Genomic DNA, 12,830 nt, shown 5'->3' on the forward strand with positions numbered 1-12,830 from the left:
ACTACCACCACTTACATATCAACCCTTTTGTGTTTGTTCCTATATTTGTTATGGGGATTGCTAAATAACACTCGGGAGTCAGAATTGCAGACTATTTATCCTCCATTACACAGAGGTGCTGTAGACATCTTGAAAGGGTCAACCAATTTGAAAGAATTGAATGTGAAGTCATTGTTATTCATACAGCTTGACTTATCAGTGCATAAATTCACTGAACCTTTAAACCAGGATTTTTTTTTGTTAAAGAAGCCAAGAAAAGATGACTCAAGATGTATCTGGGTCATCTTTTGTAAAGAAAGCAAAGTGTTGATTAAAGTTTAGAAATATGATAAATCTTCTTTGCTTTTAGCTGAACAATACATTGATAGTGAATAACGTGAAGACCAAGCAATCCGATTTTATGGCCAGCAATGGTGTTATTCATGTAGTCAACACTTTACTCTTTCCAAAAGGTAAATTTTCTGTTTTCTGTGTGATGCTTGGTGGAAAACTGTATTTAGTAAAATTTGGAATTTTTAAGTTGATTCTTTCAGTTTGCCTGCTTGCCTGCCTCTCTGATCATGTGGGCCTCAGAATAATGGCAGAGCAACATCTGAGATTCCTTAACCAGCTGCAATGGTTTACTGAATGATAATCAACAACCCTCTTTACATAATATATGCAAAGTTCTCTCAAAAGTCCTGCCAGGGTTACAAAAGTGATCAGCTAATTCACAAAGGACTTCTTTTGGTATTAATAGTTTATCACAAAAAGATTTGTGAAGTGTTTGGGGGATATGTACGTATTTCCAGTGTGGCAAGTCAGGGTATATACATTAGCTTTTATTCGGAGCCATATAACCAGTCTGGCCCATGGGTGGTGGTGGGGGGGAGCCTTAACTTTGGATGTTCAAAATACCAACTACCAGTTGTACTCTTCTGTCCGCATTCTTGATGGACAGAAGATGGGATTAAATGGTGGGTGAGGATCTTGCATATGTTCGACAAAGTGTTTCTCAGCTCGCTATGAAAATGCACAGTCCATGCAAATTATGTAAGAAATGAGATCTTACAAAAGACACATATTCGCTTTTTCAGTATAAATATACATCAGCTGTAAGTTTCTGGATCTATGATTGACATTCCCCTGCTTCAGCTGAAGGGCGTAAAGCCTGTTTGTTATCCCTCAGGTTCATCCCACTTTCTGAGCAGCAGGGAATGAATCCGACAGTCTTCTGCATGTTGAGTATCAATCATAGAGACATCGAGTAACTTTTTATTTATTTATGTACACAGTATAATGTAGGCACACTGAAAACATAAATGTCCATGAATGAATACAAAGAAGGATCGCACCAAAAAATAGTGTTTTACTGTCGTTGCATGGTATTGTAGTGGTTAGCACAATACATAACAAACCACAGACCCGGGTTCAATTCCTGCCACTGCCTTTAAGGACTTTGTACCTTCTCCCTGTGACCGTGTGGGTTTCCTGCACGTGTTCCGGTTTCCTCCCACAGTCCAAAGACGTACCGGTTGGTAGGTTAATTAGTCATTATAAATTATCCCGTGATTAAGCTTGGACTAAATTGGAGGATTGCAGAGGAATTCAATGGGTTAGGCAGCATCTATGCGAGGAATAAATAGTCGATGATTTGGACTTCGCAAACACGAGGAAATCTGCAGATGCTGGAAATTCAAGCAACACACACAATAATTGCTGGTGAATGCAGCAGGCCAGGCAGCATCTATAGGAAGAAGTACAGCTGATGTTTCGGGCCAAAACCCTTCGTCAGGACTAACTGAAAGAAGGGATAGTAAGAGATTTGGGAGGGGGAGGGGGAGATCCGAAATGATAGGAGGGAGAGGGATGGAGCTAAGAGCTGGAAGGTTGATTGGGAAAAGGGATATGAGGCTGGAGAAGGGAGAGGATCATGGGACGGGAGGCCTAGGGAGAAAGAAAGGTTGTGGGGGCGGGGGGGACCTAGAGGATGGGCAAGGAGTTATAGTGAGAGGGACAGAGAGAGAAAAAAGAAAGGAAAAAAGGGGAAAAAAAAACATATAATAATAAATAAGGGATGGGGTACGAAGGGGAGGTGGGGCACTGTTCCTTTTCCCACCCTGTCACTTGCAAAAATGCCATCCCCTTCTCACAATTCCTCCATCTCCACTGCATCTGCTCTCAGGGTGAGGCTTTTCATTCTAGGATGAAGGAGATGTCCTCCTTTTTTAAAGAAAGGGGCTTCCCTTCCTCCACCATCAACTCTGCTTTCAAACGCATCTCTCCCATTTCACGCACATCTGCTCTCACTCCATCCTCCCGCCACCCCACTAGGAATAGGATTCCCCTTGTCCTCACCTACCAGCCCACCAGCCTCCGGGTCCAACATATAATTCTCCGTAACTTCCACCACCTCTAACAGGATCCCACTACTAAGCACATCTTTCCCTCCCCCTCTTTTTGCTTTCCGCAGGGATCGCTCCCTACGCAACTCCCTTGTCCATTCGTCCCTCCCATTCCTTCCCACCGATCTCCCGCCTGGCACTTATCCTTGTAAGTGGAACAAGTGCTACACATGCCCTTACACTTCCTCCCTTACCACCATTCAGGGCCCCAGACAGTCCTACAGTCCTTCCAGGTGAGGCGATACTTCACCTGTGAGTCGGCTGGGGTGATATACTCCGTCCAGTGCTCCAAATGTGGCCGTCTATATATTGGCGAGACCCAACGCAGGGTGGGAGACCATTTCGCTGAACACCTACGCTCTGTCTACCAGAGAAAGCAGGATCTCCCAGTGGCCACACATTTTAATTCCACGTCCCATTCCCATTCTGATATGTCTATCCACGGCCTCCTCTACTGTAAAGATGAAGCCACACTCAGGTTGGAGGAATAACACCTTATATTCCGTCTGGGTAGCCTCCAACCCGATGGCATGAACACTGACTTCTCTAACTTCCGTTAATGCCCCACCTCCCCTTCGTATCCCATCCCTTGTTTATTTATTTATTTATTTATTTATCTGTTTGTTTGCTTATTTATTTTTCTCTTTTTTTTCTCCCTCTGTCCCTCTCACTATACCCCTTGCCCATCTGGGCTCCCCTCCCCCTTTCTTTCTCCCCAGGCATCCCGTCCCATGAACCTCTCTTCTCCAGCCTCATATCCCTTTTGCCAATCAACTTTTCAGTTCTTGGCTCCATCCCTCCCCCTCCTGTCTTCTCCTACCATTTCGCTTCTCCCTCTCAGTTTCAAATCTCTTACTATCTCTTCTTTCAGTTAGTCCTGACGAAGGGCCTCGGCCCGCAACATCGACTGTACCTCTTCCAGATGCTGCCTGGCCTGCTGTGTTCACCAGCATTTTGTGTGTGTTGGACGATTTGGACTTGTTGCTTACTTGAATTATTAATGTAACAATTATCTAAAAAATGTTTATAAGCATTCATGAATTAACTACTTAAAATTTATAATGTACTTTACTAGATCTGCCTGTTACAAATGACAATTTGCGGAGGATTCTCTCAAAACTAGTCAAGACTATAGAGATACAGGTAAGATTAGAACCGCAAATGTATTACACAATACTAATAATTAACACTACTCATAGAAATAACAATATTCAGTAGTGAGATACAATTAACAGTTTTTACAAGAAGAGTGTCAAATGGTTTACAGCTGTGATCTCTTATCATGACACTAACAAAGGAACATACTCTTTATGAAGTACATATTGTACACTCAGTGACCGCTTTATTAAATACACCTGTACACCTGCTTACTAATTAAAATGTCTAATCAGCCAATCTTGTGGCAGCAATTGAATGCATTAAAGCATGCAGACATGGATAAGAGGTTCAGTTGTTTTTCAGACCAAGCATCAAAATAGGGAAGAAATCAGGTCTAACCATGGAATAATTGTTGGTGCCAGACGGGGTGGCTTGTTTATCTAAGAAACTGTTGATCTCCTGGTATTCTCATGCACAACACTCTCTAGAGTTTACAGTGAATGGTGTGAAAAACAAAAACACACCCGGTGAGCAGCAGTTCTGCAGACAAAACTGCCTTGTTAATAAGAGGGGTCAGAGGAGAATGGCCAGACTTGTTCAAGCTGACAGAAGACAACTGCAAATCAAATAATTGTGCGTTGCAACAGTGGTGTTCAGAAGAGCATCTCTGAATGCACAACACATTAAACCTTGAAGTGGATGAGCTACAGCAGCAGAAGAATGATGCCTTTAACCTCTCACTTCGGTCATCTGAAGTACCACATGCTTCAGGACGACTTGAATTATAAGTCGAATGTGGTAACATGCCTCAATGATAATCATCCAGTCACACTTACATCCACTTTGATGAAGTGCTTTGAGAGGTTCCTGATGAAACATACCAAATCCTGCCCGATAAGTAACTTCGTTCCGCTCCACTCTAGCTACCACAGCAACAGGACCACAGCAGATGCCATTGCTGAGTACAGAAGAGTGGGGGACAACTTTGTTGAGTGGCGTGGGCTGAATCACCTGTGGCTCAACATCACTAAGACAAAGGAGTTGGTGGTGGACTTCAGGAAGATTAAAACACCCTGCATACCCATCTCCAACAAGAGAACGGTTGTGGAAGTCGTCCAAGACTACAAATACCTGGGAACTCACCTGACAATGAACTGGACTGGAGTAAAAAATCCAGGGTCTCTGTACAAGAAGGGACAGAGCCAACTGTACTTCCTGAGGAGACGCCGGACATTCAACGTCTGCAGTACTATGCTGCAGGTGTTCAGTGACTCAGTGGTGGACAGCTTTCTATTTTACGCTGCAGTCTACTGGGACTGCAGCATGAGAGCAGCTGATGCCAAAGAGATCGATGAGCTTGTCAGGAAGGCTGGTTCTGTTCTGGGAGTGGAACTGGATTCCCTGGTGGTTGTGTCTGAGAGGAGGATGCTGCAGAAGCTGCGGAGCATTATGGACAATCCCCTTCACACCCTCCATGACATACTGGACAAACAAAGGAGCATCTTCAGTAACAGACTGATTCCACTGAGATGCACCTCTGAAACCCACAGGAGATCCTTTCTCCCTGTGGCTATAAGACTACAACTCCTGTTCCTTAAGTATATGGTTTCATTGCACATCTGTATTTTGCACTATTACTTTTTTAACATACATGTTGTATTCTTTGTTTGTACTTTAGCGCATACATATTGTATCTTAAAGTATATGTTTCTCACTGAGCAAGCTTGCAATGATAATTTCCTTCGGGATAAATAAAGTTTTATCTTATTTAATCAATAAGCTTCAAGATCTTGGCATCAATAGCTCCTTGGGCAATGATGTCCTTGATTTCTTCACTTCCATTCCCCATTGAGCTCAGATTGGTAACAACACCTCCTCTGCAATCTCCATCAGCACTGATGCACCCACAAGGCTGTGTGCTTAGTCCCCTGCTCTCCTCACTTTACACCTGTGACTGTGATGCTAAGAATAGCTTCAAAGCTATATTTAGGGCTGCTTATGACACTGCTGTCATTGCCTGAATCAAGGGTGGCGACGAATCAGCATATAGGAGGGAGATTGAAAGTCTGGCTGAGTGGCGCCACAGCAACAACCTCTCACTCAATGCCAGCAAGACCAAGAAGCTGATTATTGAATTCAAGAGGAGGAAACCACAGGTTCATGAACCGTCCTCACTGGGGGATCAGAGGTGGAGAGGATCAGTAAATTCCTCAGTGATATAATTTCAGAGGATCTGTTCTGATCCCAACACATACGATGAAAATACAGCAGTGCCTCTACTTTCTCTCAGAAGTTTGCAAAGATTCGGTATGATGTCTAAAACTTCGAGAAACCTCTAGAGATGTGTGGTAGAGCTTATATTGACTAGTGGCATTACAGCCTGATATGAAAATATCACTGCCCTTAAATGGAAAAACCTATAAAATGTAGTAGATACTGTCCAGTCCATCGCGGACAAAGCCCTCCCAACCATTGAGCATATCTACAAGAAATGTTGTCGCAGGAAAGCAGCATCCATTGTCAGCGACCCTCACCACCCCGGACATGCTCTCTTCTCACTGCTGCCATCGGGAAGAAGGTACAAGAGCCTCAGGGCCCACACTGCCAGTTTTAGAACAGTTGTTACTCCTCGACTATCAGGCTCTTGAACCAGTGGGGATATTTTCACTCAGCTTCGCTCACTGAACTTTCCCCACAACCTATGGACTCACTTTTATGGACTCTTCATCTCATGTCCTTGATTTTTATTGTTTATTTGTTTATTCTTATTTTGCTTTTTTTCTCTTTTATGTTTGCACAGTTTGGTGGGTTTTTTTTTCACATTGGGAGTTTGCCTGTCCTGTTTGGTGCAGACTTACATTGATACTGTTATGTTTCTTGGATTTACCACAAAAAAATGAATCTCAGGGTTGTATATGGTAACATATATGTATTTTGATAATAAATTTACCTCAAATTATGACCTTTGAAACCGCACCGGATTCCACTCCTGTACCTATTAAAGTGGTCACTGAGTGTGTGTTTGTAATATTTATTTGTTTTATTTATGATCTATAAATGTGCACTGGCAAGTGGGTGGAAGCAGATCAGGATGATTTACAGTGCAGCGCCTAAGATTTTGAGTCCACTGTTTTCAATATTTTGAAAACTAATATGGAATTGAGTGTAGGGAGATGAATCATAAAGATTATACTTGATATAAAACTTGGCAAAAGAAAAGCACCATGACACAATTGAATCTTTCAATAATAGAAGGCCATTTGACCCATGAAATCTGTGCTAAATCTTTCCAAGAATATTCCGCTTAGCCTCACCCTACTGCCCCTCCCAACTCTTTCACATATTTCTTTCAGATGAGACTGCATTTCCTTCCTAACATGCATTAAAGGAAAGGTTTCCTCATGTCATCTGGTCCTTATCATCTGTGTGTTCTGAGCACTCTGTTTATTGGTTTTCAGATCCTGGAAAACCTTTCTCTTATCTAAGTTCTTCATGATTTTAAACTCTTCAATTTAAATCTTCTCTAAGGAGAACAACTTATACTCATTACTGGATCCATTCTAATAAACCTCTTTGAAACTCCATGAATTAAGAGATTAAATGAGTGAATGTCATCAGTCGCAAATTTGAAATCATATAATTTGCCCCAAGTACAAGTCATTAACTTAAGTCAATGCAGCAGTATACCTGATTAGTCTGGTAAAGTAGTCTTTTTCTGCAAGTAACCCTTCATAAATTTACTATCCATGTTGCAATTTCTCATGGCTTCAATTTCCTCACCAGCTGCAAATTACAGCTGGAATAATGTGTAATGTACAGTGTACTATCCATTATTTCATTTCACTTGTTAGAATAAGCGCAACCATCTGTCTAAATCAATTTGTTTAAATTGTGCAGAATTTAAACAAAAATGTGCAAAATTTCTTCAAGTGGATAAATATTAAGAGTGTTTCAAATTCTTTACAGATAGATAATCCTTAATTCTAAGAGTTGTCAGCATTATATGCAGTTTCTTAATGTGTTACTTTAAAATGAATAAAAATCAACCCCGGAGGAATGTAACCTCAGTAAGTTTTCATTTAGGTGTGACTAATGAGCATAATAGGTACTTAATGTCTCGTTTGTCTCTGTCATTTTTTTGTCAGTTTATCCCAAGTTATACCTATCACAGGATCGAAATGCCTGTTATCAGTAAGTCCTTCAATATTATCTGCACTTTTTAAAGTTTATAATTGTTCTTAATGTCATTATTAGTTTCAAGAAATATATATATATGTATGTGTGTATATATGTGTGTGTGTATGTGTGTATATAAAATAATAGTTGATTAAGTATTAGAGGATAACTGGATTAATTGGCTATGCTGCTTAAGCCTTCAAAGTCTCATGAGTTATAAGAAGAATAGTTTGAACTCCATTGAAGCTGAGAAGAACTGCCAGATTTGAGTCCTGTCCTGACCTCACAGTAGTAAAAGGGTCTGGTGCACAGGGCCATCCATTATTGGGTAGGACCTAAGAAACAAATGAAGGAAAACATTGGAGAAGCAAAGTGTTGTAGTGGTTCCTTCTTCCTCCTGCTTAACCAAGTTGTCTTATTTAGGCTGGCTTTGATCTGTGCCAGAATCTAGCCAGGTGCCAGATTTTGGATCTTCAGAACACTTCCAGACTTTCAAATTGTTGGGTATTTCTTCTGTTTTTCCTTCATTTTACATGTCATAGAAGTGGAGTGATTGGTACTAACATTTACCCCTGGGCTTAACAATGGAGAAAAGAGTTACTTAGACCAAATTAAACGTCTTCAATGATCCATACACTCTTGAGTTACTAGTTTATTCTCTGACCTTTTCTATTGACTTAAAAAGGAATAATTCAAAGAGCAATTTCAAACCAATGATGAAAATTTATGGATAACTTCTACAGACTGCATGAAGGGAAAATGTTTAAAGGATAGATAAAGAACTGTTGCCATAATAAAATGAAAGACATCTATGCCAAATTCCCAGACATGAAATCGTGCTTCTGTTCTGGGGTTGACATATAATTGGCACAGAAGGTTAGCACGGAAAATGTCTGTTACGCTTTAGCCAGAACCAGTTAGTAATTTATATAAAACTAATTGTAAGTCATCTTAACTTGGAAATCCAAAAACATTATGACTGGAACATTAACTAATTAGATGTAAGGAAAAGGACACAAAGTCTCTGTGTGTAAGAAATGATATCTAAGTGAGATAATTCTAGACTTTTGTTAGGCAATATAACAAGGAAAGACAGGAAGAACGTCCATAATACAAAACTGAGTATACTGACAGAATAACCTTCTCATGGTGGAATAGGCAAACAATGCATCCTTAATGTCACTCTGGCTGAGGAAGGAGGCAGAAAGATAATAGAATTCCTTCAGGAGTTTATGATGCAGTCTGACTGCAAAGTCCTGAAAAGTGTCACAAGACCAATTTTGTTTCTGTTCGGGGTGAAGTACACACAATTTGGAAGTGGCATAAGCTGTAGATGTAACTGATGAAAGTTAAAATAAAAGGTAATATAATAAAAAGAGCTAAAATTAGAAGAGGAGAAAAAATTCACCTCAGAATACATAAAGTGAATGTGCAAAATAATATTGTACTTTGCTTTCACAATTATATTTTTTATTGCAAGGATGAAATTCTGCTGCTAAAAAAGGTAAGAAAAGAAGAGTGAAAAGATAATTCAAACAGGACAGAAACAAACAAAGTGAATCTCCCTTCCTGTCAAACAGTAGTGCCCTCTTTTACAAGAAGGGAATAACAGGTGTTGCTGGGCAGACTATATGAGTGGCAAGAGGCCAAAAGAAATAGCGTTGTTACAGTTCAAAGCTGAGAAGATTAACAAGAAATATTACGAGAAAATAAACTGATTGCAATGCTAAATAAGAGGAGTATAAAACTTCCAAAAATATCTGTACAGAGTGCAGGGGAACTGTTTATTTACTTCTGAATAGAACTTAAACTACATATTGTAATCAGTGCAACTCAGATGATGTGATGTTGAATAGATCTGGATAGTAGATTGAGAAATGCTAGAATAATTTGTGGGCACAGTCAAATGGATCATTGATGGTGAGGGATTAGTGGATATTCAATTAAGCATTAACTTTCATGGGCATTGGAAGCAAGTCCATGCACCATGCCAGATGTACAGTATTGTCATGGACCACATTGAGCAAAGCGATGACATTTGCTTTATACATTTGCAATGACGTAATGTGTCTCTCTTCTTTATAGACTGTAGAATATGATAAGTAATATGGAAAGTGTATGGTATTACTTTATGATATTGAAACATGGGCTCTTTCAAAGGAACAGAAGTAAGGTTAAGTGCATGGCATTCATGATATAAAGATCATTATCAACTAAACATTTTTAGTGACAGAGTAAGACTATGCCAATTTGTCAAGCAACTTGATTTGAATACAGATCCTGTCTGGATGGCAAAGACCAGGCATAAAGTCAAAAGATAAAGAAAGAAAAAGAAAATTATTAAGACAAAGTGAGTGAGTAATGGAAGACCAGAGGCATCCTCCTCTCAGACACAACCACCAGGGAATTCAGTTCCACACAGAACCAGATGACTGAAAAGAGAATGTCATCAGAATTTATAGTAACCTTGTCCAGCTTGATTAATAGCTGTTTGACAATCAACTAAGTTTATTTAGTTATGTGCTCTATCTGTATTATTACAAAATGCCTTAACTGTTTCAAGACAATGTTTCTACCTCAATGAGACAGATTGTGGCTGGCTGTTAAACTGGACGAAATGGTGATTAATTGATGTATGATTGCTTGAGAGTGCTTGCCTGTAAATCATGTTGTCCTTGAATTTTCAGCTCGTTTTATTAAGGTCATACAACCAGATATCAGACAGATTGGATCAAGCATTACCAAAGAAGTGATTCCGTATGGTAGATACACTGTATTTGCAGCAACTCTTCTTTCTCTTCTAAAGTTTTTTTTTTTTGCTAATCTTTTCCCTATTTTACCTTTTTCTTTCTTGAAGCCAACGGGGCACAGGCTTTGTGGTGGTGCAAGGAAATGAATTATTTTTCTTCTTTATTTAATTTTTAGTGAGCACCCTAAGTTCATTGTGGTGCAACTGTATTTTAAATAATGGACTGGCCTGACTGCTTAATCTGTTCTTGGCCTCATGTCTTGGTAGGAATTTGATTTTTATCAAACGTAAGGGATCATTTTATAATCTTATTCCCCTTGCCTGCCAGGAATGGAGCCATAGATACTTAGGGAAAAGAAGAAGATGTCTCCTCTTTGTGGATGCATCTCAATGTAGCAATCCAAAAATGATTTTATGATCTTGCACTTTTCCTTAGTCCTGTATCTTCCTCAGCTTCAAACACTTGCCCACGTTCACCTTTGAAAGATGCCATGCTCTCTCTGCTATGGCATCTTATTCTCCAATAACACCTGTGTAACAAATAATCTCTAACCTCTAACTTACAATACATCTTTTACAATAATGATCCCAGCCATTCCTACCTGCAAGAAACCTGCTACCCAAGTCATTGACCTCCTAAGCATATGCGATGATCAATGAATCAAAGTTTATGAGGAGCATGTACGTGAATTCATAATTAATTGCACGTAGAAATAGTCATCTGCGACGGGAATGTGAACTTCTAAAGTTACGTATGTGGTATTAACCCAAACTTAAAGGTGCCTTTTCAAAGAAAGTCACCTCTGTGGATTTAAATCAACAGGATTTAAATCATCTACGTATGAAATGTGACCTTCTGTACAGTTGAATTGAGTTGGAAACCAAAAGTGACTTCTGGCTGACAGCACTGGGGTAAAAGAATCTGGAAGAATTAGTCAGCAATGATCCAAATTATTTCCTGTTGTGCAGATTACCATCATAATTTCAAAAGCCATCCAACAGGATTTTTGTTCAATAAAGTTAAGAAAAAACTTTAGCTGCAACAGGAAACTGATGCCTGCAGCAATTCAAAGGACAGTCTACATTGGATTGAATGGCTGAAATACTATCTGGTGCAATGGAAATATTGCTGGTGAAACCATAATCCTATTGGCTGTAGCAGGTTGAATTAAAATGACATAATCATATTATGTATAATCTAAGAAGCACAAAAATCAATGGGATTTGGGATCTCACTGTATATCTTAAGAAGGCTCAGCCAAGAGATAGCTTCAGTTTTGGGATGATAGCCGCAAGGATCTGACTAATTCAGAAATGAAACCATCACCTGTAAGGTTTTCAGTCAGCCCTACTGTTAAACTGGGTTGATCTGTATCCATTTGATTTCCAATATAGATTTTTATTGAAGATCGTTTTTATCTATACTTTGGCTACCTAGAAATAGACGAGGGACTAACTTTATTATGTTTGTACAGTAACAGGGACTGTCCCATGACCATAATATAGAATTAATTTGGGTGTGAAGTCTTGTAACTTTAGCCACTTTATTTAGTAATCAGCCCACTTAAATATTCAACTAAGCTTCAGTCATTTTTTGGAAAATTACACAACTAGAATAATAAGACAGGAGACTACTAAAATATAATAACATTATACTTATGTTGGGGTATTTGAGACCTATTGTTATATGAACTATCCATTCCTGCTAAACACAAATTGCAAATAACCTGATTCTTTTTAAACTGAAGTAAGTGAAATTGATTGCATTTACCTCAGCTGGTCGTTCAAAATAGAAATATCACAAACTATTCTGAAATCTGAGCTTCAATGTAATCACAGGATTAATACCCACCAAGGGCAGGGTTTTCCTGCAGTTTATGAAGTAAGCTTCCATTTTAAATGGGATAGCATTTGTTTATAGTGGGACAAAATTACTAATGGTTTCATTAGATTCAACTGGCTTTCAATATGATGTCGAATTCAGTCCAACAAAGACTTACCTTTTCTTATTATTTTGAAGGTGCTATGTTTGCTAAACTTGAATGTCAAAGAAGTGAATTTAGTGAAATAACAGTGCTAATATCTTTGCTTCTCAGAAACTAAGGTCACAGAAATTACAAGAGTTGTTACAACTAAACCAGAAATAAGAGTATTTAGTGGAAAGGTCATTCAAAGCGGTGAGTTATTAATTATTTTTTAAAAAACTTCACTCATGGGATTAGTTGACCGCTGGCAAGGTTGGCGTTTAATACCTATCCTGGTGAGTTGATAGTGTGAGCCACTTTCTAAATCACTCTGGTCCATGTAAGATAGGTTCTGTTGAGATGATTTAGATAGCAAGTCTCATTATATTCACCCAATAAACAATAACAGCATGACAGAGCGCCTGCTTCCAGGAGGGAACATATAAGCAGTGGCCGCCT

The 12,830-nt window shown here is 39.2% G+C and overlaps 1 protein-coding gene across 6 annotated transcripts in view; it reads left to right on the top strand.

The window, feature by feature from the left end:
* postnb (periostin, osteoblast specific factor b) overlaps positions 1-12,830 on the top strand; it is a 68,750-nt gene that overhangs the window by 38,707 nt on the left and 17,213 nt on the right. For 3 of the 6 annotated variants that reach the window (XM_072262870.1, XM_072262867.1, XM_072262869.1), the window contains exons 14-18: positions 350-452; positions 3,460-3,527; positions 7,628-7,673; positions 10,346-10,420; positions 12,504-12,584. In XM_072262870.1, coding sequence (XP_072118971.1) covers positions 350-452; positions 3,460-3,527; positions 7,628-7,673; positions 10,346-10,420; positions 12,504-12,584 — 373 coding nt within the window. The remainder of the gene's footprint in view (positions 1-349; positions 453-3,459; positions 3,528-7,627; positions 7,674-10,345; positions 10,421-12,503; positions 12,585-12,830) is intronic. The other 3 variants (XM_072262873.1, XM_072262871.1, XM_072262868.1) reach the window with 2 other exon arrangements.

Source organism: Mobula birostris, chromosome 7 (assembly GCF_030028105.1).
Source record: "Mobula birostris isolate sMobBir1 chromosome 7, sMobBir1.hap1, whole genome shotgun sequence".
NCBI classification, from domain to species: Eukaryota; Metazoa; Chordata; class Chondrichthyes; order Myliobatiformes; family Myliobatidae; genus Mobula; species Mobula birostris.